At 43.7% G+C, this 27,848-nt stretch overlaps 1 protein-coding gene across 1 annotated transcript; it reads left to right on the top strand.

Moving 5' to 3' along the window:
- Positions 1–17: 17 nt before the first annotated feature.
- LOC135557109 (72 kDa type IV collagenase-like) lies at positions 18–27,539 on the top strand. The gene is made up of 13 exons (XM_064990350.1): positions 18–395; positions 804–1,030; positions 2,413–2,561; positions 3,162–3,290; positions 3,542–3,715; positions 5,004–5,177; positions 11,094–11,267; positions 11,548–11,703; positions 11,949–12,075; positions 19,379–19,515; positions 24,286–24,445; positions 24,843–24,952; positions 26,506–27,539. Exons 1-13 carry the CDS (start codon positions 240–242, stop codon positions 26,610–26,612), a joined length of 1,980 nt encoding a protein of 659 aa, XP_064846422.1. The 5' UTR covers positions 18–239; the 3' UTR covers positions 26,613–27,539.
- The last annotated feature ends 309 nt before the right edge of the window (positions 27,540–27,848 follow it).

Genomic DNA, 27,848 nt, shown 5'->3' with positions numbered 1-27,848 from the left:
TCCAACGTTCCACGATTTGGGGAGACTGCGCAGTCTGTAGCCTACACTTCCCGTGGAAAGCAGCATACAAAATTGCATGTGTAAGCACAACTGAGTTAGCAGACCTTGGTTGCAGAGCAGAATGTCCCGTTGATGAGAAAATAAAGCAACAGAAGAGGCAAGAGGACCACATCCAACCCAGAAACGTTCTGTTTTTCTCCATCCTGATTACATACACAGCGATTCTCCACCGGGGAAAGATGGGGTGCCAGACGGCATTTAGCCCCCGACACCTTGTCCTCAAAGTGTTTTTGGTACAGTTAATCGCCTTTCTCCAGAAAACCTCTGCAGCCCCCTCGCCCATTATCAAGTTCCCAGGAGACGATAGTCCAAAAACAGACAAAGAAGTGGCTCTGGTAAGTGTTCCTTAAACAACTTTCCATAGTGGGAATGTAATGTGACTTTTGCTTCAAAATACTTTATCGGTTATTTTCAATAAATTCAGGAATAGCAAACTTAAATGCCATTCTACCATTTGTGAGTTACTTTAAAATGGCAAATAATTCATGAAACTCATGTTTTGGCTTCAGATACCCACTGGGTATCCAACTGTTTCCACGCCATTTCAATTAAATTACATTAAACCAACGTGGAATAGACATTGAATTGACATCTGTGCCCAGTGGGGATGTTTCATTGTGTAATGCACACAAATGTTCATGTATTCATTGATACAGTATGGATGAATGCACTATATAGAGTAGGAAGACATCAGAATAGATCCAATATCAACTCATAGGCTTGTCTTTTATTCTGTTCTGCAGCACTATCTGAACAAGTTCTATGGCTGCCCACAAGACAGATGTAATCTCATGGTGCTGAAAGACACCCTGAAGAAGATGCAGAAGTTCTTCTCTCTGCAAGAGACGGGCGAGATCGACCCCAAGACAGTGGAGGTCATGAAGAAGCCCCGCTGTGGAGTTCCTGATGTTGCCCAATACAACTTCTTCCACAGGAAACCCAAGTGGCAGCAAAACGCCATCACCTACAGGTCAGTGGTCAAAGCATGTTCGTTTGGCCCACATAGTGTTCTGCTATAGGGAGTTGTGCAACAGGCTTTGAACCCCATGTGCAGTAGGGTTGTACTCCATATAACTCCCTATGTTGCTGTGCAATGTGCTGACTGCTGAACTAAGGAAATGACTCCTCCAGCCCCTGCAGTTTGTTTTGGGGAGATGAAAACCTCAACTATGTGCTGCCCACCAACCCAACCACAATCTGCTAACTCCAAGATTCTTGTACAATGTGTTCTTGTTTGATATGTTTTATTTGAGGTTAAGAAGAGAGTAAAGTTCTGTTGTTTACATCAGCTTTTTCTGTGTCCTCATGACCACTCAGACTCACTGTATGTACCATGGAGAAAAACAAAGATGGGGAGGAGTTAACCAAAACAACAAGAGACAGAGTGTTATCCTGCTCAAGAGGAATTAACCAAAACAACAAGAGATAGAGTGTTATCCTGCTCAGGAGGAGTTAACCAAAACAACAAGAGATAGAGTGTTATCCTGCTCAGGAGGAGTTAACCAAAACAACAAGAGATAGAGTGTTATCCTGCTCAGGAGGAGTTAACCAAAACAACAAGAGATAGAGTGTTATCCTGCTCAGGAGGAGTTAACCAAAACAACAAGAGATAGAGTGTTATCCTGCTCAGGAGGAGTTAACCAAAACAACAAGAGATAGAGTGTTATCCTGCTCAGGAGGAGTTAACCAAAACAACAAGAGATAGAGTGTTATCCTGCTCAGGAGGAGTTAACCAAAACAACAAGAGACAGAGTGTTATCCTGCTCAGGAGGAGTTAACCAAAACAACAAGAGACAGAGTGTTATCCTGCTCAGGAGGAATTAACCAAAACAACAAGAGACAGAGTGTTATCCTGCTCAGGAGGAATTAACCAAAACAACAAGAGACAGAGTGTTATCCTGCTCAGGAGGAATTAACCAAAACAACAAGAGACAGAGCGTTATCCTGCTCAGACAGGCTCACATAGCAGGGGTTAGTTGCTGGACTCTCTCATGGAGCATTCTAACCACATGAGTCATAGGCAAGGCCTGAAGACTGATGGACTTTATGTCCAGAAGGGGAGTTTAGGAAAGCTCTGTTCTATTGCTTTTGTCCTGTAAATAGAAGAGAGATGTGTGTACAAGCTTTTGTCTTCTGCATTTTGACATTGGTGAATCTCACATTTGAGGGTTTTTAAATGTTGACGTTGGTCCCTCTTCTGCTTGTAGTACATGTATTTCCTCAAGCATACCTAGTCAATCACACAGTAATATTCCATTATGTAAGATGTTTCATGCGGCACATCTTCATCCAGGGATGAGCTGTTTAATGAGTCTCCTCAGTTTCTTCTCCTCTCTGTGTTCCACCTCTCAGGATTCTAGGCCACTCTCCTGACCTGGACGAGGAGACTATTGATGACGCCTTCTTAAGGGCCTTCAAAGTCTGGAGTGACGTCACCCCACTCAAGTTCACCCGCCTCATGGATGGAGAGGCTGACATCATGATTAACTTTGGCCGCAACGGTACGGTATTACAGAACAGTTTTGACTTTTATATTCTGCTGAATGTACTGTATGAAACGTCAGCAATGCCAGATGATGAGTAGCCTAGTTAAACCAGACTTAATTCTGCTCTCACCTTCGTTCAGACTAGTTCAACCAGGCTACTCATCATCCGGCTATTGCGCAAAAGGGCGGAAGTGGCTGGGAACTAGATTAGATGATGTGTGCTCAGTGCTGCTAATCGGATAAGAGCGTCTGCTAAATGACTTAAATGTAAATGTATAGTGTAGTACCGTAGGCCTGCCTATGTCTGAGTTACTAGTTTCTCTTTCTCTGGGTTCCCTGTGTCTCACATAAAGTCAATATTCTCGTGGCGAGGCCAGACATCACGTAAGAACATATAGAGGTCACTCTCTGTGGTCAAAACAAGCCCAGAATGACGTGTTTTCATTATATGTCTTCATGGCACCATCCCATACGTGATCTACACTGTTGAAGTCTAACACTAGCTACTTCAGAAACAGTTCTATTCTGAGTTGAATCCATCCAGTAAGGCTGTAATTGTATACTGATCTGTGCCTTGAGTCCTTTTCTTTTAGCCCTTGTTATGTGAATCCACAGAGCATGGTGATGGCTACCCCTTCGATGGTAAAGATGGTCTGCTGGCTCATGCCTTCGCTCCTGGACCAGGCACCGGAGGAGACTCCCACTTTGATGACGACGAGCAGTGGACCCTGGGAGAAGGACAAGGTACTGGAGACTGTACTGTCTGAGTTGTAAATAAAGTCTGTAAATACAAGTTCATCCTGATCTAATATATAAACCTACTTGTTTTTACTAGTCACCTATTTATTCATGGTCACACATTTTTAAAGCAATTTGCGGTTAACATTTCACCAATGAAATGGAGATAGCTGAACCACACGGTATCTGAAACAGCTCTGTTTGAGCTCTTTGGATCATCACCTCTCCCCTCACCCCCATCCCCCTCCTCTCCACAGTTGTGAAGGTGAAGTTTGGTAATGCAGAGGGGGAGTTCTGTAAGTTCCCCTTCATGTTTATGGGGAAGGAGTACAACAGCTGTACCAATCAGGGCCGTGATGATGGATTCCTCTGGTGCTCCACCACATACAACTTTGACGACGACGGCAAATACGGTTTCTGTCCCCATGAGTGTGAGTAGGAGCCAACATGGCTGTGTTTTTCTTTTTCCTCTAAAGACTTCCTGGGTTTCTGTCCCCATGAGTGTGAGTAGGAGCCAACATGGCTGTTCTTTTTCCTCTAAAGACTTCCTGGGTTTCTGTCCCCATGAGTGTGAGTAGGAGCCAACATGGCTGTGTTTTTCTTTTTCCTCTAAAGACTTCCTGGGTTTCTGTCCCCATGAGTGTGAGTAGGAGCCAACATGGCTGTGTTTTTCTTTTTCCTCTAAAGACTTCCTGGGTTTCTGTCCGCATGAGTGTGAGTAGGAGACAACATGGCTGTGTTTTTCTTTTTCCTCTAAAGACTTCCTGGGTTTCTGTCCCCATGAGTGTGAGTAGGAGCCAACATGGCTGTTCTTTTTCCTCTAAATAGTTCCTGGGTTTCTGTCCCCATGAGTGTGAGTAGGAGCCAACATGGCTGTTCTTTTTCCTCTAAAGAGTTCCTGGGTTTCTGTCCCCATGAGTGTGAGTAGGAGCCAACATGGCTGTGTTTTTCTTTTTCCTCTAAAGACTTCCTGTGAATGTATTGTGCAAAACAGTTATAGTGTGCATTTTGATATCTACATGGACTGTATAAAGTTAAGAGTGTTGCATTCAGCAGTCCCTCAAGGAACGTCTATTGTGGTGTTTTAGCTATAGTTTCTGATGAGGAGTTGGCCAGGAGTTAGTCCAGATGAGAGGTTTGTGATTAGTTAGAAGAAGCTTTGTTGCTGTTGGACTGGGACCAAGTGGGTGGGAGTACATTCTGGGAAACTAGTGTTGTTGTCTGGGTCATAAAATACTCCCACTTCTCTGTGTTGCTGGGCAAGATTCATGAAGCTTTTCATCAGTCCTTTTGTCTGTCTCTTTGTGCTGCTGTCCATGGTACTGACATTAGGGTATAGACTCACCATAAATGAGCGCAAAGACATATTGATACATATAGGCTTACAGTCGACTCATATGAGACCAACAGTCTTATGAAACTTCCTAACTGGTTATCCTTTGATCTTGAGAAAATGGCGTACTCAGTGAAGTCTTGTGAAACATTTCTGTTGTTGATAGTTTTATACACATTGATATACTGTAGCAATAAACATTTTAGTCTGGACAGAGTGGATTTGTAACACCCTGACAAACAATGATTTTGCGGTTCAGTTAGCTTAAGATTGAGTCTGTGAAATCACTCAAACTCAGGCTCAACGTAACTGCCATGGCATTTGATTAAATTATGGAAACCTACTGTAAACTGTATAGATAATTCCTTCAACTTCCTGTGTTACAGTGCTGTTCACCCTGGGTGGAAACGCGGACGGAGCTCCCTGTAAGTTCCCCTTCACGTTCCAAGGGGAGAACTATGATGGTTGCACCACTCAGGGGCGTGACGACGGCTACCGCTGGTGTGCTACGACTGAGAACTATGACAATGACAAGTCCTACGGGTTCTGCCCTGAAACAGGTGGGTTCCCAGTTCATACTGCCAAAGTCCGAAGGTGTCTCTCCGTCCATATAGCATACAAGCCTCATCAGCTGTGTTAACCCAAACAGCTAAGGGCACTGATGTGTCCAACAGACCTGACTGTTGCATGGAAACCATAATCTGAGGATTATATTGAAATATGTGTGTGCTTTCGATTATACTTGAGCCAGGTTGTGTGTGTGTGTTAGTGGTGCGTGGGTCAGCTGTTTCTTCACCCGCCCACTATTGCTATTAACCCATCCGCAACCGCCCGACTATATGTGATAGTGAAAATCTGAGGCCCTCACCCAACCCTAACCCCTGTGTCAGGTATGCATAAATGGCTGTAAGGGAGTCAGGTGCAGGAGAGCAGATATTGGGTAGCCAACAGAGCCTTTTATTTAGGTGAACCAAAAGCACACGGCAAAGTGTACACGAAGTAACAATACGGGTTAACATAACCCAGTGCAACAGACTAACGTGAGCACAACATGAAACAGAATAAACAATATCACACAGACATGGGGCAAACACGGTTAAATACACAACACATAATGAGGGAAATGAGAACCAGGTGTGTGGGAAAACAAGACAAGACAAATGTTAAATTAAAAATGGATCGGCGATGGCTAGAAGACCGGGCGAAGTCGACCGCCGAGCACCGCCCGAACAAGGAGAGGCATCGACTTGGGCAGAAGTCGTGGCACCGGGAATGTAGAAAATGTTTTATAGGCTACAGTCAAAGACGGCAAAACCATTTTTTGACAGGGGGTACAGGATATTTTTTTGCCTGATTTAAATATGTGTCTGCTTATAATTTGACATTTTGGTGTGCTATTTGTTTGTCAACTTGTCTATAATTAGATACATGTAGCTGTCATTATACAGTGCACACATTTTGTTACGTTACAGCCTTATTCAAAAACAAAATATATGTTTTACCCCATAATGACATAGCGAAAACAGGTTTTTAGAATTTTGTGCAAATTTATAAAAAATACAAATCTGAAATACCTTATTTACATACACTAATGTTAAAAAGTTTGGGGTCACTTAGAAATGTCCTTGTTTTCCATGAAAACAAACATGAAATGAGTAGCAAAATGAATAGGAAATATAGTCAAGATGTTGACAAGGTTATAAATAATGATTTTTTTTAAATATATATATATATTACCCTGTTTTCTCCCCAATTTCGTGGTATCCAATTGTTGTAGTAGCTACTATCTTGTCTCATCGCTACAACTCCCATACGGGCTCGGGAGAGACGAAGGTTGAAAGTCATGCATCCTCCGATACACAAACCAACCAACCCACACTGCTTCTTAACACAGCGCGCATCCAACCCGGAAGCCAGCCGCACCAATGTGTCATAGGAAACACTGTGCACCTGGCAACCTTGGTTAGCGCGCACTGCGCCCGTCCCGCCACAGGAGTTGCTGGTGCGCGATGAGACAAGGATATCCCTACCGGCCAAACCCTCCCTAACCCGGACGACGCTTGGCCAATTGTGCGTCGCCCCACGGACCTCCCGGTCGCGGCCGGTTACGACAGAGCCTGGGCACGAACCCAGGGTCTCTGGTGGCACAGCTGGCGCTGCAGTACAGCGATAAATAATGAATTTTAATTGAAATAATATTGTGTCCTTCAAACTTTGCTTTCGTCAATGAATCCTCCATTTGCAGCAACTACAGCCTTGCAGACCTTTGGCATTCTAGTTGTCAATTTGTTTAGGTAGTCTGAAGAGATTTCACCCCATGCTTCCTGAAGCACCTCCCACAAGTTGGATTGGCTTGATGGGTACTTCTTACGGTCAAGCTGCTCCCACAACAGCTCAATAGGGTTGAGATCCGGTGACTGTGCTGGCCACTCCATTATAGACAGAATACCAGCTGACTGCTTCTTGCATAGTTTGGAGCTGTGCTTTGGGTCATTGTCCTGTTGCAGGAGGAAATTGGCTCCAATTAAGCACCGTCCTCAGGGTATGGCATGGCGTTGCAAAATGAATAGCCTTCCTTCTTCAAGATGCCTTTTACCCTGTACAAATCTCCCACTTCACCAGCACCAAAGCATCCCCAGACCACCACATTGCCTCCACCATGCTTGACAGATGGCGTCAAACATTCTCCAGCATCTTTTCATTTTTTCTGAGTCTCACGAATGTTCTTCTTCGTGACCCAAACACCTCAAACTTAGATTTGTCTGTCCATAACACTTTTTTTTCTAAATTTTCCTCTGTCCAACCGGGCTGTTGGGCTCTGGCTAAACAGGCTGTCTGCATTGTGTCTCGCCACCCACCACCCGCCTACCCCTCTTTTACACTACTGCTGCTCTTTGTTTATCATATATGGATAGTCACTTTAACCATATCTACATGTACATACTACATCAATCAGCCCGACTAACCGGTGTCTGTATGTAGCCTCACTACTGTATATTGCCTCGCTACTGTTATTTTTCACTGTCTTTTCACTGTTGTTTTATTTCTTTACTTACCTATTGTTCACCTAATACCTTTTTTGTACTGTTGGTTAGAGCCTGTAAGTAAGCATTTCACTGTAAGGTCTACTACATCTGTTGTATTCAGGCGCACTTGACAAATAAACTTTGATTTGATTTCAAGCTCCAGATACACAACTAGTCTAAAGAAGGCCAATTTTATTGATTCTTTAATTAGAACAACAGTTTTCAGTTGTGCTAACAATTGCAAAAGGGTTTTCTAATGAACAGTTAGACTTTTAAAATGATAAACTTGGATTAGCTAGTTTCCAGCTACATTAGTCATTTACAACATTAACAATGTCTACGCTGTATTTCTGATCAATTTTATGTTTGTTTTTTTAATGGACAAAAAAAATGCTTTTCTTTCAAAAACAAGGACATTTGTAAGTGACCCCAAACTTTTGAATGGTCGTGTAAGTATTCAGACCCTTTGCTATGAGACTTGAAATTGAGCTCAGGTGCATCCTGTTTCAATTGACCATCCTTGAGATATTTCTACAACTTGATTGGAGTCTATCTGTGGTAAATTCAGTTTATTGGACATTATTTGGAAAGGCACCTGTCTATATAACGTCCCACAGTTGACAGTACATGTCTGAGCAGAAACCAAGCCTTAAGGTCAAAGGAATTGCAAGAAATGCTTAATTCTGCATGAGTTATTTTTAAGGCTATGTGAGAGGTTATAGACCTACAGTCAGTGTCCAGATTCCAGTTTCCATTAACCAATCTGAACAGTAGGCTACAGTTCCCTTGACATGCCATAGGCCTATTTGAAGTCCCGTCTTGTGGCTGTGGAATTTGTGTACCACCTCACAATCATCACACATAACGTAGCCGGTACTGCTATAATCCTCTCTTACCACTTCACCAAATATTTTCTGAACATGACATTATTTGGCTTTCTGCCCATTCCCAAAAGCATTATTTGGCTTTCTGCCCATTCCCAAAAGCATTATTTGGCTTTCTGCTCATTCCCAAAAGCATTATTTGGCTTTCTGCTCATTCCCTAAAGCATTATTTGGCTTTCTGCCCATTCCCAAAAGCATTATTTGGCTTTCTGCCCATTCCCAAAAGCATTATTTGGCTTTCTGCCCATTCCCAAAAGCATTATTTGGCTTTCTGCTCATTCCCAAAAGCATTATTTGGCTTTCTGCCCATTCCCAAAAGCATTATTTGGCTTTCTGCCCATTCCCAACAGCATTATTAGGCTTTCTGCCCATTCCCAAAAGCATTATTTGGCTTTCTGCCCATTCCCAAAAGCATTATTTGGCTTTCTGCCCATTCCCAAAAGCATTATTTGGCTTTCTGCCCATTCCCAAAAGCATTATTTGGCTTTCTGCTCATTCCCAAAAGCATTATTTGGCTTTCTGCCCATTCCCAAAAGCATTATTTGGCTTTCTGCTCATTCCCAAAAGCATTATTTGGCTTTCTGCTCATTCCCAAAAGCATTATTTGGCTTTCTGCCCATTCCCAACAGCATTATTAGGCTTTCTGCCCATTCCCAAAAGCATTATTTGGCTTTCTGCCCATTCCCAAAAGCATTATTAGGCTTTCTGCCCATTCCCAACAGCATTATTAGGCTTTCTGCCCATTCCCAAAAGCATTATTAGGCTTTCTGCCCATTCCCAAAAGCATTATTTGGCTTTCTGCCCATTCCCAAAAGCATTATTTGGCTTTCTGCCCATTCCCAAAAGCATTATTTGGCTTTCTGCTTATTCCCAAAAGCATTATTAGGCTTTCTGCTCATTCCCAAAAGCATTATTTGGCTTTCTGCCCATTCCCAAAAGCATTATTTGGCTTTCTGCCCATTCCCAAAAGCATTATTTGGCTTTCTGCTTATTCCCAAAAGCATTATTTGGCTTTCTGCTCATTCCCAAAAGCATTATTTGGCTTTCTGCTCATTCCCAAAAGCATTATTTGGCTTTCTGCCCATTCCCAAAAGCATTATTTGGCTTTCTGCCCATTCCCAAAAGCATTATTTGGCTTTCTGCCCATTCCCAAAAGCATTATTTGGCTTTCTGCCCATTCCCAAAAGCATTATTTGGCTTTCTGCCCATTCCCAAAAGCATTATTTGGCTTTCTGCTCATTCCCAAAAGCATTATTTGGCTTTCTGCCCATTCCCAAAAGCATTATTTGGCTTTCTGCCCATTCCCAAAAGCATTATTTGGCTTTCTGCTCATTCCCAAAAGCATTATTTGGCTTTCTGCCCATTCCCAAAAGCATTATTTGGCTTTCTGCCCATTCCCAAAAGCATGATTTGGCTTTCTGCTCATTCCCTAAAGCATTATTTGGCTTTCTGCCCATTCCCAAAAGCATTATTTGGCTTTCTGCCCATTCCCAAAAGCATTATTTGGCTTTCTGCCCATTCCGAAAAGCATTATTAGGCTTTCTGCCCATTCCCAAAAGCATTATTTGGCTTTCTGCTCATTCCCAAATGCATTATTTGGCTTTCTGCTCATTCCCAAAAGCATTATTTGGCTTTCTGCTCATTCCCAAAAGCATTATTTGGTGATTGGCGGTGTAGGCTATTTGGCACACGTACAGTTAAGCCCTGAAGCTTAGGTTTATGCACTAATACCAGATAGCCTAAAATAATCCAAGAAAAACCTCAATGTAACCTATATGTATTGCACAATAATTATACATATATGTTTTTTTAAAGGTATTGTTTCTCGTTATTCCACCCGCCCGCCTACCCACCCACACAATATTTAATGACCCTAAACCCATCCTCTCGGGACTGCAGGTTATGAGTCAACCTGCGCATCACTAGTGTGGGTGCTTGCATTTATTAGTCAAGGTGTGCTGTGCTGATGCCTCCATGTATTGGTGTAGGAGAATATTATAATGTTCCAGACGTATGGTTTCCAGCAGCAGCTCGTCTCCTGAATGACTGTAAAAGTATTTTACTGAGTGGCTGCTGGCGGGGGTTATTTTCCATTGTGTCAGTGGGGCTGGCTCAGGGGTTTGGGGTAGAGTCGAGAAAGTGGGATATGGGGAGGGAGAGAGGGGGGGGGGGGTTAAGGCTGAGGTTTTCATCTGGTTCTAATTGGTTGGGAATGCTGGTGTGTAGTCTTGTGTGTAAGAAGCACTGAATAAGAAACAGCCTGCTTAAAAAAAATATGCACAGGCCCAGTATTTTGCTGTACCAACCCAGATCCCAGATATAATATAATATTATCATGCAGGAAAAGAAAAGCCCCTTTTTGGAGAGTAGTATTTGGTTTTGTTTTGGATATACCGTAGATACAAAATACATCTGATGTCAATGTCATTACAGTCATGGTAGTTTCTCAAGTAAATCCATTTAGCAATTGAACCCAAATCAAGTTGATAACTTTTAGCACGACCTCATCGGCACACAAAGAAAAGTCCATTTGGTCCTGAAATATGTATTTTGTTCACCCATGCAGCCATGTCCACCGTTGGAGGAAACTCTGAGGGTTCCCCCTGTGTGTTCCCCTTCACGTTCCTTGGAGACACTTATGACAGTTGCACCGCCTCTGGACGTAGCGACGGTAAGATGTGGTGCGCCTCCACCAAGAGCTACGACGACGACCGCAAGTGGGGCTTCTGTCCTGATCAAGGTAAATATGTCATTGATGACCTTTGACATTATGCTTGTTTGTAGGTGGTTTTAGCAGTTTAGTGGACAATGACAATTCATGTTTATTTATTTGAATCATTTGTATTATTATTCTGTTTTATTCATTATTGTATTCAGTCATTGTCTATGCAGAATGAAGGGAAAGTGGCCAACAGGAATTTCCCAACATGGAAACTATTTTAATTCACCTGAATATAACTTGACTTGTTATGCTTTGAATATGTGTTGCTGTGTCTCTCACTCCTATTGGTGTTGTCCAGGCTACAGTCTGTTCCTGGTTGCGGCCCATGAGTTTGGCCACGCCCTGGGCTTGGAGCACTCCCAGGACCCTGGTGCTCTGATGGCCCCCATGTACACCTTCACCAAGAACTTTAGACTGTCCAACGACGACATCAAGGGCATCCAGGAGCTCTATGGTCAGTTTGAAATTCTTATGTACTGCTTATGGGTTATGTATGGGTTATGTATGGGTTATGAATGTGTTATGAAGTCATTATGTAGGTACCTTTTTAAAATAACGTGTAACCATGACTTCACCCGCTGTTCATAACCAGAGTGCTTTGGTGAATGTCCTGCAGGTAACAAATGCATTTCTCCTTGTTGAAGGATATCAATCTCATCTACTGAATGCTCACCATGTTGCCTCTCCTTTTCCTCTCAGGTACTGGTACAGACAAGCCCGTGCCTCCCACCCAGGGCCCAGTCACTCCTATGGACATCTGTAATGAACCTGTGGTGTTTGATGCTGTGGCCCAGATCAGAGGAGAGACCTTCTTCTTCAAGGACAGGTAAATGATTTACTGGGGATTCTACAGTATTACTTCTGATTTCCAATGGTTAGAGCAACATTTGACCTTTAGGTAATTCACTTTTGTTTGGCAACATGCTTTTTGAGAAGACCAATCTGACCACTGATCTGTCTAAACAGGCAGAAAGAAAACAGGCAGAAGGAACATTTAACCTGAAGACCTTATTTTAGACTCTGGTTAGAGTCATTGGAGCAGACCAGTCCACAAGTTAGACCTCACAATCCACAACTAAATCATTTCACCACAAACAATGGGTAGTTTAATAGGGGGCTTTGTTTGGTCTCAGAATGAATTATTTTCTCTTGGCAATCTTGTTTTGTTTGAATGAAGGGGGTGGTGTTATCTCTGTTTGTCTGAGCTCTAATGCTTCGTATAAGTATACAGTTCTGAAAGAACTGGTAATAATAACCACTCTCACAATCCTGTATCAACTATGGTAAACCAAAATGGCTGCCTGTTATTAAGATTGTAAACCAGAGCCTACTGTACAGTACAGTGTACAGACTTCAACTGGGATTGTCCTATGTAGTGTAGAAAAGGAATAGGCTTTCTGTATCTCTCCATCTTACATTATCTGTTGTGGTTCATTCTGAGCTTTCCATGACTCAGTGTACTTTCCCTCTGAAACATGAACTCTTCACCACAACAGATTGATCCTGTCTGGGACAATTTATGTTAGGAACACTTTCAACCCAAACAATAAGCAATTGCATGCCAAAAAAATTATTTTATTTTTTCTTTATTTTACTAGGCAAGTCAGTTAAGAACAAATTGTTATTTTCAATGACGGCCTAGGAACAGTGGGTTAACTGCCTGTTCAGGGGCAGAACTGAAGATTTGTACCTTGTCAGAACTTGCAACCTTCTGGTTACGAATCCAACACTCTAACCACTAGGCTACCCTGCCACCCCAAAATGTTGAGTGAAAAGCAGGTTTAGATTAGGATTCATTGGACATTTCTATGTTCCTTCTCAGACTTTGCCGCCACATCTTTTGGCCTTCAAGGTTTTAAGGTGAGCTTTACTATATAGCTGTCATTGCTGACTTGGAACGGTTTCCAAAGCAAACAAGTAGACTGCCTGGCTTTGCCCCCTGCAGGGGCTGGAGGGAAACCACCCTCAAATCATGCTTACAAATCCTGCTTTAGTTCATGGAATCCTGCTTTAGTTCATGGAATCCTGCTTTAGTTCATGGAATCCTGCTTTAGTTCATGGAGTCCTGCTTTAGTTCATGGAGTCCTGCTTTAGTTCATGGAGTCCTGCTTTAGTTCATGGAGTCCTGCTTTAGTTCATGGAGTCCTGCTTTAGTTCATGGAGTCCTGCTTTAGTTCATGGAGTCCTGCTTTAGTTCATGGAGTCCTGCTTTAGTTCATGGAGTCCTGCTTTAGTTCATGGAGTCCTGCTTTAGTTCATGGAGTCCTGCTTTAGTTCATGGAGTCCTGCTTTAGTTCATGGAGTCCTGCTTTAGTTCATGGAGTCCTGCTTTAGTTAAGCGTTGAGTCTTTACTTGCTGTGGTTCACCATGCATTAACACTGTTCAGGGAACAGGGTCAAACATCATGCTGAAGGCTGTTCTGTGGACTATAAACTACTGTATAAACAGTGTCGTGTTTGGTTGATGTGTCAACTTAATATTCACTGTTAAAGGAGGGAGGACTGCCAATTAAAACCGGAGTATGGTTTTAACAGTCTCAATAGTTAGTTTAGAAATGATTTGACTATGCCTGTAAGTCATATCTCTGATTGGGTTAGTTTGGTTATTTTTTTAGGTATATCATCTGTTGTCTGCTGCTCAAACATCCTAGAGAATGAATACAGTGATGTGTTGTGGACAAGACACTGGACCTGGGGATTTCAGGAGAGATTCCCCATTTCCTCATCAGCAAGATCATTGTTTCATTCAAAATGATTTGCGGTGTTCTCAATATCACATATACCATGATATCATTAACAATGGCACATATTCAATGATAGCTATAATTATGGGGTGTGTCTCTCAGATGGAGGGAAATGCCATTACGGAGGGAGTTACGGCTGTAGGACCTTCATTTGAGCCAGTTTGCTACATTAGGGAAATAATCCTGAAACAAAAGGAAATGTGAATAATTATGTGGATCATAATTCATGGATATTTTTGTAGGTGTTGATACATTTTAAGTTAGTGCAAATCGAGTCTGAAATGTTAGTGTAAATTACAAACTTAAGAAGCCTTTTAAAAACGTGAATAAACTGCTGTGCAGGAAAATTCTCATCAACAAAAGAGTGGTCAAATTAAGATCCGACATCTCTATGGAGGAATTACAGTACCAAACCCATGGCTGCAAGATATCTGGACTCAGAGGGCCAGTTAGGCTGTATCTCAGGTTTCAGTGGTGGGATGACTTTGGTCCCTAGTTATTAATTGTTGGCTCTAGGTCACCAGATGGTTTAGCTATCAGAGCCATGGAGCAGAGGAGTGAGAAGAGATTAAAGTCTAGTGGGCCAATGTAATGTCTGGAGGGCAGTCACCAGTCTAGTGGGCCAATGTAATGTCTGGAGGGCAGTCACCAGTCTAGTGGGCCAATGTAATGTCTGGAGGGCAGTCACCAGTCTAGTGGGCCAATGTAATGTCTGGAGGGCAGTCACCAGTCTAGTGGGCCAATGTAATGTCTGGAGGACAGTCACCAGTCTAGTGGGCCAATGTAATGTCTGGAGGACAGTCACCAGTCTAGTGGGCCAATGTAATGTCTGGACGGCAGTCACCAGTCTAGTGGGTCAATGTAATGTCTGGAGGACAGTCACCAGTCTAGTGGGCCAATGTAATGTCTGGAGGACAGTCACCAGTCTAGTGGGCCAATGTAATGTCTGGAGGGCAGTCACCAGTCTAGTGGGTCAATGTAATGTCTGGAGGGCAATCACAAGTCTAGTGGGTCAATGTAATGTCTGGAGTCTGGAGGGCTACTAGACTGAACACTGTGTACATCAGTTTAAAAGTGTTGGTGTAGGTAGAATCCTCTCTCTAATCTCTCTGGTGTAGGTAGAATCCTCTCTCTAATCTCTCTGGTGTAGGTAGAATCCTCTCTCTAATCTCTCTGGTGTAGGTAGAATCCTCTCTCTAATCTCTCTGGTGTAGGTAGAATCCTCTCTAATCTCTCTGGTGTAGGTAGAATCCTCTCTCTAATCTCTCTGGTGTAGGTAGAATCCTCTCTCTCATCTCTCTGGTGTAGGTAGAATCCTCTCTCTCTGGTGTAGGTAGAATCCTCTCTCTCTGGTGTAGGTAGAATCCTCTCTCTCTGGTGTAGGTAGAATCCTCTCTCTCTGGTGTAGGTAGAATCCTCTCTCTCATCTCTCTGGTGTAGGTAGAATCCTCTCTCTCATCTCTCTGGTGTAGGTAGAATCCTCTCTCTCTGGTGTAGGTAGAATCCTCTCTCTCTGGTGTAGGTAGAATCCTCTCTCTCTGGTGTAGGTAGAATCCTCTCTCTCTGGTGTAGGTAGAATCCTCTCTCTCATCTCTCTGGTGTAGGTAGAATCCTCTCTCTCTGGTGTAGGTAGAATCCTCTCTCTCTGGTGTAGGTAGAATCCTCTCTCTCTGGTGTAGGTAGAATCCTCTCTCTCTGGTGTAGGTAGAATCCTCTCTCTCTGGTGTAGGTAGAATCCTCTCTCTCTGGTGTAGGTAGAATCCTCTCTCTCTGGTGTAGGTAGAATCCTCTCTCTCTGGTGTAGGTAGAATCCTCTCTCTCTGGTGTAGGTAGAATCCTCTCTCTCATCTCTCTGGTGTAGGTAGAATCCTCTGTCTCATCTCTCTGGTGTAGGTAGAATCCTCTCTCTCATCTCTCTGGTGTAGGTAGAATCCTCTCTCTCTGGTGTAGGTAGAATCCTCTCTCTCTGGTGTAGGTAGAATCCTCTCTCTCTGGTGTAGGTAGAATCCTCTCTCTCTGGTGTAGGTAGAATCCTCTCTCTCTGGTGTAGGTAGAATCCTCTCTCTGGTGTAGGTAGAATCCTCTCTCTCATCTCTCCTGTCTCAGCATGTTGATGGAAAGCAGATCTGGACATGAAGGATGAGTAAGACATGCTGGTGGTCTAACTTCACTGTGTGCTCAGCACCTTATTTACAGTCAATGGCTCAGCACAGGGCTGGGTGGGAAGTCTGCAGAATAATCCACTGAACTGAACCCACAGATCACTAGCCTAATGATTTTTTAATTTATTTTATTTAACCTTTATTTAACTAGGCAAGTCAGTTAAGAACAAATTCTTATTTACCATGACGGCCTACATCGGCCAAACCCAGACTACGCTGGGGCAATTGTGCACCGCCCTACGGAACTCCCAGTCACTGACACTGAACACAGACAGCCCTGCTAGCTAGGTTTCTCTAACCTCTCTGGCTACATCTTATGCAGGAAGTGTATTACATATGCATCCAGAATGTGACAATAGTGAGTGAAATGATGAAATCTCTGTGACCCAGATATAGTATTTCCTGTAATCTCACAATCAGAGGTGGACATTAATTGTCTTCCTGTCTGATTCAAGGTCAGGTTGGCTTGTTTTGTGGGACTAATTCAACATACCTCAACCTTGAATAGATTGCTATAGCAGATCATCATATGACTACTTTGTCCATATCTGCATAGCATTTTATAACCATTAACAGGCTTTATCTATCTGAGAAATATCTGGCTCTTTAAAAAATAGGTCAATGGACAAGACTTGTGGAGCTGCTGCTGCTGTTGTTGCTCATGCAGCTGCCTGTTGGAAATCTGTGCAAGATGGGTCTTGTTCCCCTGGCTTCTATAAACCCCGGTCCTAACGAGAACCAGATGCTGAATGAATCAGCCTATTGTGGCTTCGCTGCCTGGGCTGCTAAGACTCTCCCTCTCACTCACTGCCCCTCTCTCTCTTTCCCCCTTACTTTCCCCTCTCACATCTCTTACTGTCCTTCACTTTCCCCTCCCCTCTGTCTTTCCCTCTTCCCTCCTCTCTTTTCCTCCTCCCTCCTCTCCCCTCTCTCTTTTCCTCTTACCTCCTATCCCCTCTCTCTTTCCCTCTTCTCGTCTCCCCTCTCTCTTTCCCTCTTCTCGTCTCCCCTCTCTCTTTCCCTCTTTCTCCTCTCTCTTTCCCCTCTCCCCTCTCTCTTTTCCCCCTCTTTCCCTCCTCTCTTTCCCTCTTTCCCCTCTCTTTCCCTCCTCTCCCCCCTCTCTTTCCCTCTGTCCCCTCTCTCTTTCCCTCTTTTCCCTCTCTTTCCCTCCTCTCTTTCCCTCTTTCCCCTCTCTTTCACTCTTTCCCCTCTCTTTCCCTCTTTCCCATCTCTCTTTCCCTCTTTCCCTCTCTCTTTCCCTCTTTCCCTCCTCTCTTTCCCCCCTCTCACCCCTCTCTTTCCCTCTCCCCCCCTCTCTTTCCCTCTTTCCCCTCTCCCTCTCTCTTTCCCCTGTCCCCTCTCTTTCACTCTTTCCCCTCTCTTTCACTCTTTCCCCTCTCTTTCCCCCTTTCCCTCTCTTTTCCCTCTTTCCCTCCTCTCTTTCCCCCTCTCACCCCCTCTCTTTCCCTCTCCCCCTCTCTTTCCCTCTCCCCCCTCTCTTTCCCTCTTTCCCCTCTCTTTCCCTCTTTCCCCTCTCTCTTTCCCTCTTTCCCCTCTCTCTTTCCCTCTTTCTCCTCTCCCCTCTCTCTTTCTCCTCTCCCCTCTCTCTTTCCATCTTTCCTCTCTCTTTCCCTCTTCCCCCTCTCTCTTTCCCCTCTCTTTTCCCCTCTCCCCTCTCTCTTTCCCTCTTTCCCCTCTCTCTTTCCCTCTTTCCCCTCTCTCTTTCCCCTCTCTCTTTCCCTCTTTCCCCTCTCTCTTTCCCTCTTTCCCCTCTCTCTTTCCCTCTTTCCCCTCTCTTTCCCTCTTTCCCCTCTCTCTTTCCCTCTTTCCCCTCTCTCTTTCCCTCTTTCCCCTCTCTCTTTCCCTCTTTCCCTCCTCTCTTTCCCCCCTCTCACCCCCCTCTCTTTCCCTCTCCCCCTCTCTTTCCCTCTTTCCCCCCTCTTTTTCCCTCTTTCCCCTCTCTCTTTCCCTCTTTCCCCTCTCTCTTTTCCTCCTCTCCCCTCTCTCTTTCCCTCTTTCTCCTCTCCCCTCTCTCTTTCCATCTTTCCTCTCTCTTTCCCTCTTTCCCCTCTCTCTTTCCCCTCTCCCCTCTCTCTTTCCCTCTTTCCCCTCTCCCGTCTCTCTTTCCCTCTTTCCCCTCTCTCTTTCCCTCTTTCCTCTTTCCCCTCTCTCTTTCCCTCTTTCCTCTTTCCCCTCTCTCTTTCCCTCTTTCCCTCTTTGCCTCTTCCCCTCTCTCTTTCCCTCTTTCCCCTCTCCCCTCTCTCTTTCCCACTTTCTCCTCTCTTTCCCTCCTTTCTCCTCTCTTTCCCTCCTCTCCCCTCTCTTTCCCTCTTACTTTCCCCTCTCACATCTCTTACTGTCCTTCACTTTCCCCTCCCCTCTGTCTTTCCCTCTTCCTTCCTCTCTCTTTTCCTCCTCCCTCCTCTCCCCTCTCTCTTTTCCTCTTACCTCCTATCCCCTCTCTCTTTTCCTCTTACCTCCTCTCCCCTCTCTCTTTTCCTCTCCCCTCTCTCTTTTCCTCTTCCCTCTCATTCACACTTTCCCCTCCCTTTCACTCTTTCCCCTCTCTTTCACTCTTTCCCCTCTCTTTCCCTCTTTCCCCTCTCTTTCACTCTTTCCCTTCTCTTTCCCTCTTTCCCCTCTCTTTTCCTCTTTCCCCTCTCTCTTTTCCTCTTTCCCCTCTCTCTTTCCCTCTTTCCCCTCTCTCTTTCCCTCCTCTCTTTCCCTCTCTCCACCCTCTCTTTTGCTCTTTCCCCCTCTTTCCCCCCTCTCTTTCCCTCTTTCCCCCCTCTCTTTCCCTCTTTCTCCCCTCTCTTTCCCTCTTTCTCCCCTCTCTTTCCCTCTTTCCCCTCTCTTTCTCTCTTTCCCTCCTCTCCCCTCTCTCTTTCCCTCCTCTCCCCTCTCTCTTTCTCCTCTCCCCTCTCTCTTTCCATCTTTCCTCTCTCTTTCCCCTCTCTCTTTCCCTCTTTCCCCTCTCTCTTTCCCCTCTCTCTTTCCCATCTCCCCTCTCTCTTTCCCTCTTTCCTACCCGCCACTCTCTCTTTCCCTCTTTCCTCTCCCCTTCCTTGCTCCTTCTCTTCCATCTCCCCTATCCCCTTCCCCCCTCTCCTCTCTTCCCCACTGCCCTCTACTCTCCCTTCATCTGACCTTCTCTCCTCTCCTCTCTGCACCCTCTTGCATGATTTGAACCAGAGGTAACTCCTCTCTCTGCTCTCTCTATCAGGTTCATATTCAGGTCAACCAACTTCCGGGGCAAGCCTTCAGGTCCCATGCTGGTAGCCACCTACTGGCCTGAGCTCCCGGTCACCATCGACGCTGCCTATGAGAACCCACTGGAAGAGAAGACTGTGTTCTTTGCAGGTAATGTATGTATGGGAGACTGAATTGTGTCATCCACTGTTGAGATACAGAGCCTTCAGAAAGTATTCCGACTTTTTCCACATTTTGTAACGTTACAGCTTTATTCTAAAATTGCTTTTTTTAAAACACACAATATCCCATAACAACAAAGCGAAAACAGGTTTTTAGATTTTGGGGCAAATGTATTAAAAATAAAAGTATTCAGACCCTTTCTATGAGACTCAAAATTGAGATCAGGTGCATCCTGTTTATATTGATGATCCTTGAGATGTTTCTACAACTTGATTGGAGTCCACCTGTGGTAAATTCAATTGATTGAAAAACATGAGCTGGCTCACACACACCCATAATTTTTTTGTGTGGAGGTGCTGACTAACGGCAAATAAACTATAAAAATAAAGAGAGTCACACACTCCATATATAAACTCCCAGTCATTTATTGGGTAAATCACCAACGTTTCAGCATCAGTGTGCCATTTCGGACATGATTTGGAAAGACACATACCTGTCTATTTAAGGTCCCACAGTGGACAGTGCATGTCAGAGTAAAAACCAAGTCATGATGTCGAAGGCATTGTCCATAGAGCTCCAAGACAGGATTGTGTCGAGGCACAGATCTGGGTAAGGGTACCAAAACAATTCTGTAGCATTGAAGGTCCCCAAGAACACAGTGGCCTCAATAATTCTTAAATGGAAGAAGTTTGGAACCACCAAGACTCTTCCTAGAGCTGGCCACCCAGCCAAACTGAGCAATGGGGGAGAAGGGCCTTGGTCAGGGAGGTGACCAAGAACTCGATGGTCACTCTGACAGAGCTCTAGAGTTCCTCTGTGGAGATGGGAGAACCTTCCAGAAGAACAACCATCTCTGCAGCACTCCACCAATCAGGCCTTTATGGTAGAGCGGCCAGACTGAATCCACTCCTCAGTAAAAGACACATGACACCCTGCTTGAAGTTTGCCAAAAGGCACCTAAAGACTCTCAGACCATGAGAAACAAGATTCACTGGTCTGATGAAACCAAGATTGAACTCTTTGGTCTGAATGCCAAGTGTCACATCTGGAGGAAACCTGGCACCATCCCTACGTGAAGCATGGTGGTGGCAGCATCATGCTGTGAGGATGTTTTTCAGTGGCAGGGACTGGGAGACTAGTCAGGATCGGGTCAAAGATGAATGGAGCAAAGTACAGAGAGATCCTTGATGAAAACCTGCCCCAGAGTGCTCAGGACCTCAGACTGGGACGAAGGGTCCCCTTCAAACAGGACAATGACCCTAAGCACACAGCCAAGACAACGCAGGAGTGGCTTCAGGACAAGTCTCTGAATGTCCTGTTTTTGCTTTGTGATTATGGGGTATTGTGTGTAGATTGTTGAAGAAAAAACACAATTGTATAAGTTTTAGAATAAGGCTGTAACGTATCAAAATGTGGAAAAAGTCAAAGGGTCTGAATACTTTCCGAATGCACTGTAAATGCGTACATACATTACATACATAATAGGGTTGAATATTTTCCCTGTATTTTACAAATGGTCCATCCCTAGAATAAATCACTTTTCTCCCGGGTAACCCGGTAATTTGGCTAAAACCAGAAGTGTCATTGAAAAGCATTATAAGGAATACAAATATGTCTGGATGTGATTAGAGCTTTGATCAGCATGAAGATTAAAACCTGATGCTACCTGAGCCTGACGAGCCATATATTAAATACATTTAATGAGACATATATTAAATACATTTTATGAGACACACATTAAATACATTTTATGAGCCCTACATTAACCACATTTAATGAACCCAAACCCAAAAAAGCCCAAGTAATTGTGCCGTTATCCAATAAATGCCCATAGTTGTAGCTAGCTATATGCTCTCTTTGGTAGATAAATGAAACTATCTCCCGTAGGCTAGTCTTTTTGAGTGTGAACAGTATTACTATACTGTATTATATTATACTGTATTATATGGGCTGGAATTACACACATCATTCAAACCATGATAAAGCAGAATAGAACATGCAATTCTGAAGCAGCATATGTGGCCTACAAAGTTCAAGTATAGCCTAGAAATGTGAATTTAATTTTGAAATTTGTTCAATTAGTTGGCTGACGCTTCATTTCTTCCTCGCTTTCAACAGTTCAATGAAATACGTTTTGTTGTCCTTATCTTCATCATTCTAAAGAAATCATTGACTAATATAGGACCAGAATTAGATGCAGAAGGCTTTCACTTCTCTTCATGAAGATTGAATGGTTATGGGTCGGAATAAATAACTGTTGTAACCTACCACCATCGTGAGTTCGCTCTTCTTTCAGACTACCTGTGAGTTCTATTGGCTGCTGTATTTAACATTCAGCAAAAAAAAGAGCTTGGGCTGTCTGTCCCCACCCTGAGCGTTGATTCATCATGCAGAGGCCGTAGAATAGCCAGATTTAGAAATTGCTAATAATTTAAACAGCATGGCGTGAAATGGAATTGTTATCTAAATAATTTATTGTAATTTACCGGTTTCTCAGTTACTGTATTTATCCTGGGAAAGGGGAGTGGTAAATCTCAGTAACCAGTTTCTCACTGTTACTGTATTTATCCCGGGAAAGGGGAGTGGTAAATCTCAGTAACCGGTTTCTCACAGTTACTGTATTTATCCTGGGAAAGGGGAGTGATAAATCTCAGTAACCAGTTTCTCACAGTTACTGTATTTATCCTGGGAAAGGGGAGTGGTAAATCTCAGTAACCAGTTTCTCACAGTTACTGTATTTATCCTGGGAAAGGGGAGTGATAAATCTCAGTAACCGGTTTCTCACAGTTACTGTATTTATCCTGGGAAAGGGGAGTGGTAAATCTCAGTAACCAGTTTCTCACTGTTACTGTATTTATCCCGGGAAAGGGGAGTGGTAAATCTCAGTAACCGGTTTCTCACAGTTACTGTATTTATCCTGGGAAAGGGGAGTGATAAATCTCAGTAACCAGTTTCTCACAGTTACTGTATTTATCCTGGGAAAGGGGAGTGGTAAATCTCAGTAACCAGTTTCTCACAGTTACTGTATTTATCCCGGGAAAGGGGAGTGGTAAATCTCAGTAACCGGTTTCTCAGTTACTGTATTTATCCCGGGAAAGGGGAGTGGTAAATCTCAGTAACCGGTTTTACACAGTTAATGTATTTATCCTGGGAAAGGGGAGTGATAAATCTCAGTAACCGGTTTCTCACAGTTACTGTATTTATCCCGGGAAAGGGGAGTGGTAAATCTCAGTAACCGGTTTCTCACAGTTACTGTATTTATCCCGGGAAAGGGGAGTGGTAAATCTCAGTAACCGGTTTCTCACTGTTACTGTATTTATCCCGGGAAAGGGGAGTGGTAAATCTCAGTAACCGGTTTCTCACAGTTACTGTATTTATCCTGGGAAAGGGGAGTGATAAATCTCAGTAACCAGTTTCTCACAGTTACTGTATTTATCCCGGGAAAGGGGAGTGGTAAATCTCAGTAACCGGTTTCTCACAGTTACTGTATTTATCCCGGGAAAGGGGAGTGGTAAATCTCAGTAACCGGTTTCTCACTGTTACTGTATTTATCCCGGGAAAGGGGAGTGGTAAATCTCAGTAACCGGTTTCTCACAGTTACTGTATTTATCCTGGGAAAGGGGAGTGATAAATCTCAGTAACCGGTTTCTCACAGTTACTGTATTTATCCTGGGAAAGGGGAGTGGTAAATCTCAGTAACCGGTTTCTCACAGTTACTGTATTTATCCTGGGAAAGGGGAGTGATAAATCTCAGTAACCGGTTTCTCACAGTTACTGTATTTATCCTGGGAAAGGGGAGTGATAAATCTCAGTAACCGGTTTCTCACAGTTACTGTATTTATCCTGGGAAAGGGGAGTGATAAATCTCAGTAACCGGTTTCTCACAGTTACTGTATTTATCCTGGGAAAGGGGAGTGATAAATCTCAGTAACCGGTTTCTCACAGTTACTGTATTTATCCCGGGAAAGGGGAGTGGTAAATCTCAGTAACCGGTTTCCTACATACATACAGTTTTTTTGGTATGTATGGGATAGTATGTAGATTAGTTGTCATTGATGTTGAGAACAATCCACAGGAGAACAATCCAGGATTGCACGCTTGCATATATGCATTTCATTGTTGTGCTTATTGACTTGATCAGAAAAACACACAATGACATTTTAATGGCTGTTTCCTCTCTCTATCACCATTAAACGGCTGTGACAATTTCCACTAAATAACATCCTATTTCTAAGAAGTTCACCGTTAGGAGAATCATAAGTGTGTCTTTTAGTATTTCAGTCAAGTATACTGCTAGTATGTGGTTTGCACATTTTGGACATTAGTACTGTAAGTAGTTATTAGTGGTTTATAATACATGCCATGCATTGTAGAAGCATGCCATTCTCCTTTAGAAAAGCTCCATGAAAAGACCATGAAATCAGAGCTATTCCAAAACATAGTGTCTCTATTTAAGAAGATTAATGCTTGGCCTTGTAGAACAGAACCATTTATTTTCCATCCAGCCCTTCAATTGTAAAGCTATGAGTCACATTTCCTCAATCATTTATCCAGTCCTCCCTAACCACAATATATGATCAAATGTTAGCCTGGCCCCAGATCTGTTTGTACTGTCTTGCCAACTCCTATGATCATTGTCTCTCTGTGGCTAATGAAAAGGTAAGAGTTTAGAGAAACTCTATCCTCACAAACCCTTCCCTGTGAGCATCTTGACCTGTGCTCATTTGCCATCTCTCCCCTCCTCTCTCTCTCATATAGGCAATGAGATGTGGATCTTCAATGCAGACCAGATAGAGAAAGGCTACCCCAAGAGAATCTCCTCTATAGGCCTGCCCACAGACCTGAAAGGCATTGACGCAGCCTTCTCCTTTGGAAAGAGCCAGAAGACCTACCTGTTCGCTGGAGACCAGTTCTGGAGGTGAGTCACCACAACACAACCCCTACCAAAGCCTGTGTCTGATCCACTCAGGATTGTAACGATGACATCGCTATAGAATTAGAATTACTTTAGAATCTAATTCTATAGACGTCACTGTGTGCTGCTGTGCTGAGCCATGTCTGCTTTTAATGAGAGACCTTAGCTTCCAATGGACTGTTAAAACAGCTCACTCTGCTCTTACCTAATACAGGGATAATGTAAGATACTGTTGCTGTATGTACTTAACTCTTGCATGACTGCTGTGATTTGTCAACCAAAACAGCCCAATCTTCTCGTACCTAACAGACTAACATAGTATCATGTACTTAACATAGCATCATGTACTCATGACTAAACATTGGTATCATGGCCTCTGTGTGTTATCATGCCCCTCCAGGTACAATGAAGCCAAGAAAAAGATGGACCCTGGCTTCCCCAAACTCATCGCTGACTCCTGGAACGGAATCCCAGACGGCATTGACTCTGCCTTTAGTCTGAATGGCATCGGTAAGCATACTAGAATATAATACTGTATAATAGATACTTTATTGAACATCACTTAGAGTGACATCACCACACACACAGAGCAGGGGGTAGAGAGGGAGAGAGAGGGGAAGACAGAGAGAGGGGGGGCGGGTATAGAGAGAGATACCCACTGGACACAGACATCAATTCAACGTCTATTCCACTTTGGTTCAATGTAATTTCATTGTTTCCACGTCAGTTCAATGTTGCTTCAACCAGTGTGTGCCCAGTGGGATATCTACTGAAGAGAGAAATAGAGAGAGAGATGTCAACTGGCGAGGTAGCTGGGGCCTGTGTGAACATGGAGGGAGCACTGCTTCCTCCTTCAGTCTGAGCTGTACTGACACACCACTGGCTGCAGGCTTACATTCCTGGCAGTTAGAACCCAACCTGACCCAGCCAGTCCTCTCATTATGAACTGGCACCTGGCCTTAAAGCTGGAATCCTTAGTGGTGAAACTGCCACGTCTGTTTAGATATTACAACAACAAAGACGTTACTTCAAACAACCAAAACTGTTACATTCCCTCTGACATCATTGCACTGCACATCATTGCACGCCCGAAGAGAGAGCAAGGAGAGAGAGTAGAGGTAGGAGGAGGAGAGAGAGTAGAGGCAGGAGGAGGAGAGAGAGTAGAGGCAGGAGGGGGAGAGAGAGTAGAGGCAGGAGGAGAGAGAGTAGAGGCAGGAGGAGAGAGAGTAGAGGCAGGAGGAGGAGAGAGTAGAGGCAGGAGGAGGAGAGAGTAGAGGCAGGTGGAGGAGGAGAGAGTAGAGGCAGGAGGAGAGAGAGAGCAAGGAGAGAGAGTAGAGGCCGGAGGAGAGAGCAAGGAGGGAGAGTAGAGGCAAGAGGAGAGAGGGCAAGGAGAGGGGGCAGAAGCAGGAGGATAGAGAGCAAGGAGAGAGAGTAGAGGCAGGAGGAGAGAGAGTAGAGGCAGGAGGAGAGAGAGTAGAGGCAGGAGGAGAGAGAGTAGAGGCAGGAGGAGAGAGCAAGGAGGAGAGAGTAGAGGCCGGAGGAAAGAGATTAGAGGTAGGAGGCGAGAGAGCACAAGGAGAGAGAGTAGAGGCAGGAGGAGAGAGTAGAGAGAGGAGGAAGTAGAGAGCAAGCAGCGAGAGTAGTATAACACAGGAGGTAAATCTAAAGTCTATGGCAGTTAACCAGTGTTTTTTTATACCCTTGCTTCTGACACACATATACTATACATCACACACTGCGCTTCCCGACTAAGAAACAGTGTTTGATAGAGCCAGCCTGTGCTGCTTCACAGAGGTACCTCTGTCTTCATTCTAATTAGCCTGAGCTCCTCCACCACTGATTCCTGATTGGGTGTTTTTACTGAGGAGACGAGTGACATCATCATGTCCTCTTCCTCTGGCTTCTAAGCTTCTAGGGGAAATATTTTACACTATCTCACATTTTCCCTTCTAGTGTGTAAGGCCTCGTGGCTTGCTCAAGGTAAAATTAGATGTATATTTGATGAACTGAATGTGATGATTTTGATGTACCTTGTCTCTCATCATAATGTTTGTGTTTTCCAGATTACACCTACTTCTTCAAAGGTGCCCACTACTTCAAAATGGATGACAGTAGCCTGAAGATCGTCAAACTGGGCGAGATTACAAAGGACTGGCTGGGTTGTCACTAAGCAACATGGAGACGAATAGACGTTGGCTAAGCTCTCAGCGGACTGATTCCCCCATCCCTATCCAACCAGCCTATCCTGCACCCTAGCCTAGAAACTAAAGACACCCTCTAACACACCGTGGGACCATCTACACAGGCTGAACATAGGCATCAGGATATTGTATTATATTACTGTGTGATATTATCAGTTTCTATGTTATGATTTACTTTGATCTCTTTACCCCCTTGTTTGTTATTAGAAACTCAGACATCCGGTATGTCCACACTACATAGAGACAGGCAGTGTTGTACTGGAAGATATTCTCCTATATAAATGTACCTTCACCTGAGCAGTATTGCATCATCTGGAGAATGAATGCTGTCTATATTTACTTCTATGTCTGCAATCTAGAGACTACATGATACTGCAATAGAATGTGAAATAGTCAATAGTAATTTCAGTGTTGTGGAATACATTTGAAAATATGAATTTGCACAATATGTCTGGACAGATAATGGTGCTTATAGAAAATGCTTAATTGCATGATCCTATATTTGATATGCAGTTTTTCTACATTCTGTTCAGACTATTTTCAGAAGTAAGTACTTATAGACACACCTTATTCTTCAAATAGGGCAAGCACTTTGTATTAGACTATACAGGGGTACTGCACAAATATGGAGACCAAATTCTCCATTTTGTAGGATCTGTCTATTGTTTCACTGATGGTACAGGGAGATGAAAGGCACGGACTGCCTAGAGACTATCTGGTTTGTTGTTGCATGATGGAGTCATGACAAGAGAAGTACCACAGAAGTATTGTGTAATCATCTTTTTGTTTTGTTGTTTTGATACTAGTCATTTTGTTTTGATTCATATGCTTTTTTATAATGTTTTGTGCAATGTGTCATTCTCTGTCTGTAAAATAATAAAGATGGATGGTCAATACATTGTGTGTGTGTGTGAGAGAGAGAGAGAAACGCCCTTAACGTTTCTTACCAGATAGGACTGTCACACTAGATATGACTATGCCTTTCTGTAGCCTACTACCACACAATCTGTAATCAGCAAATTAATAGTTTATAAATAGGTGTAGTTCTAAAACATTTTTTCTCAAGTACACTTCATACTGTATATTTGTATTCAGGTCCTTGTTGAGCCGTTCTGAGGGGCCTTACATACAGTATCTCTGTGGTCAATGTAAATGCCATATTTGACTAACAGGTGACATCTTGCGGATGGATGAAGCTCTGAAAA

This window comes from Oncorhynchus masou, chromosome 2 (genome assembly GCF_036934945.1).
Source record: "Oncorhynchus masou masou isolate Uvic2021 chromosome 2, UVic_Omas_1.1, whole genome shotgun sequence".
Lineage (NCBI taxonomy): Eukaryota > Metazoa > Chordata > Actinopteri > Salmoniformes > Salmonidae > Oncorhynchus > Oncorhynchus masou.
The sequence above is the reverse complement of the archived record's forward strand: the minus strand, read 5'-3'. Positions and strand labels throughout refer to the sequence as shown.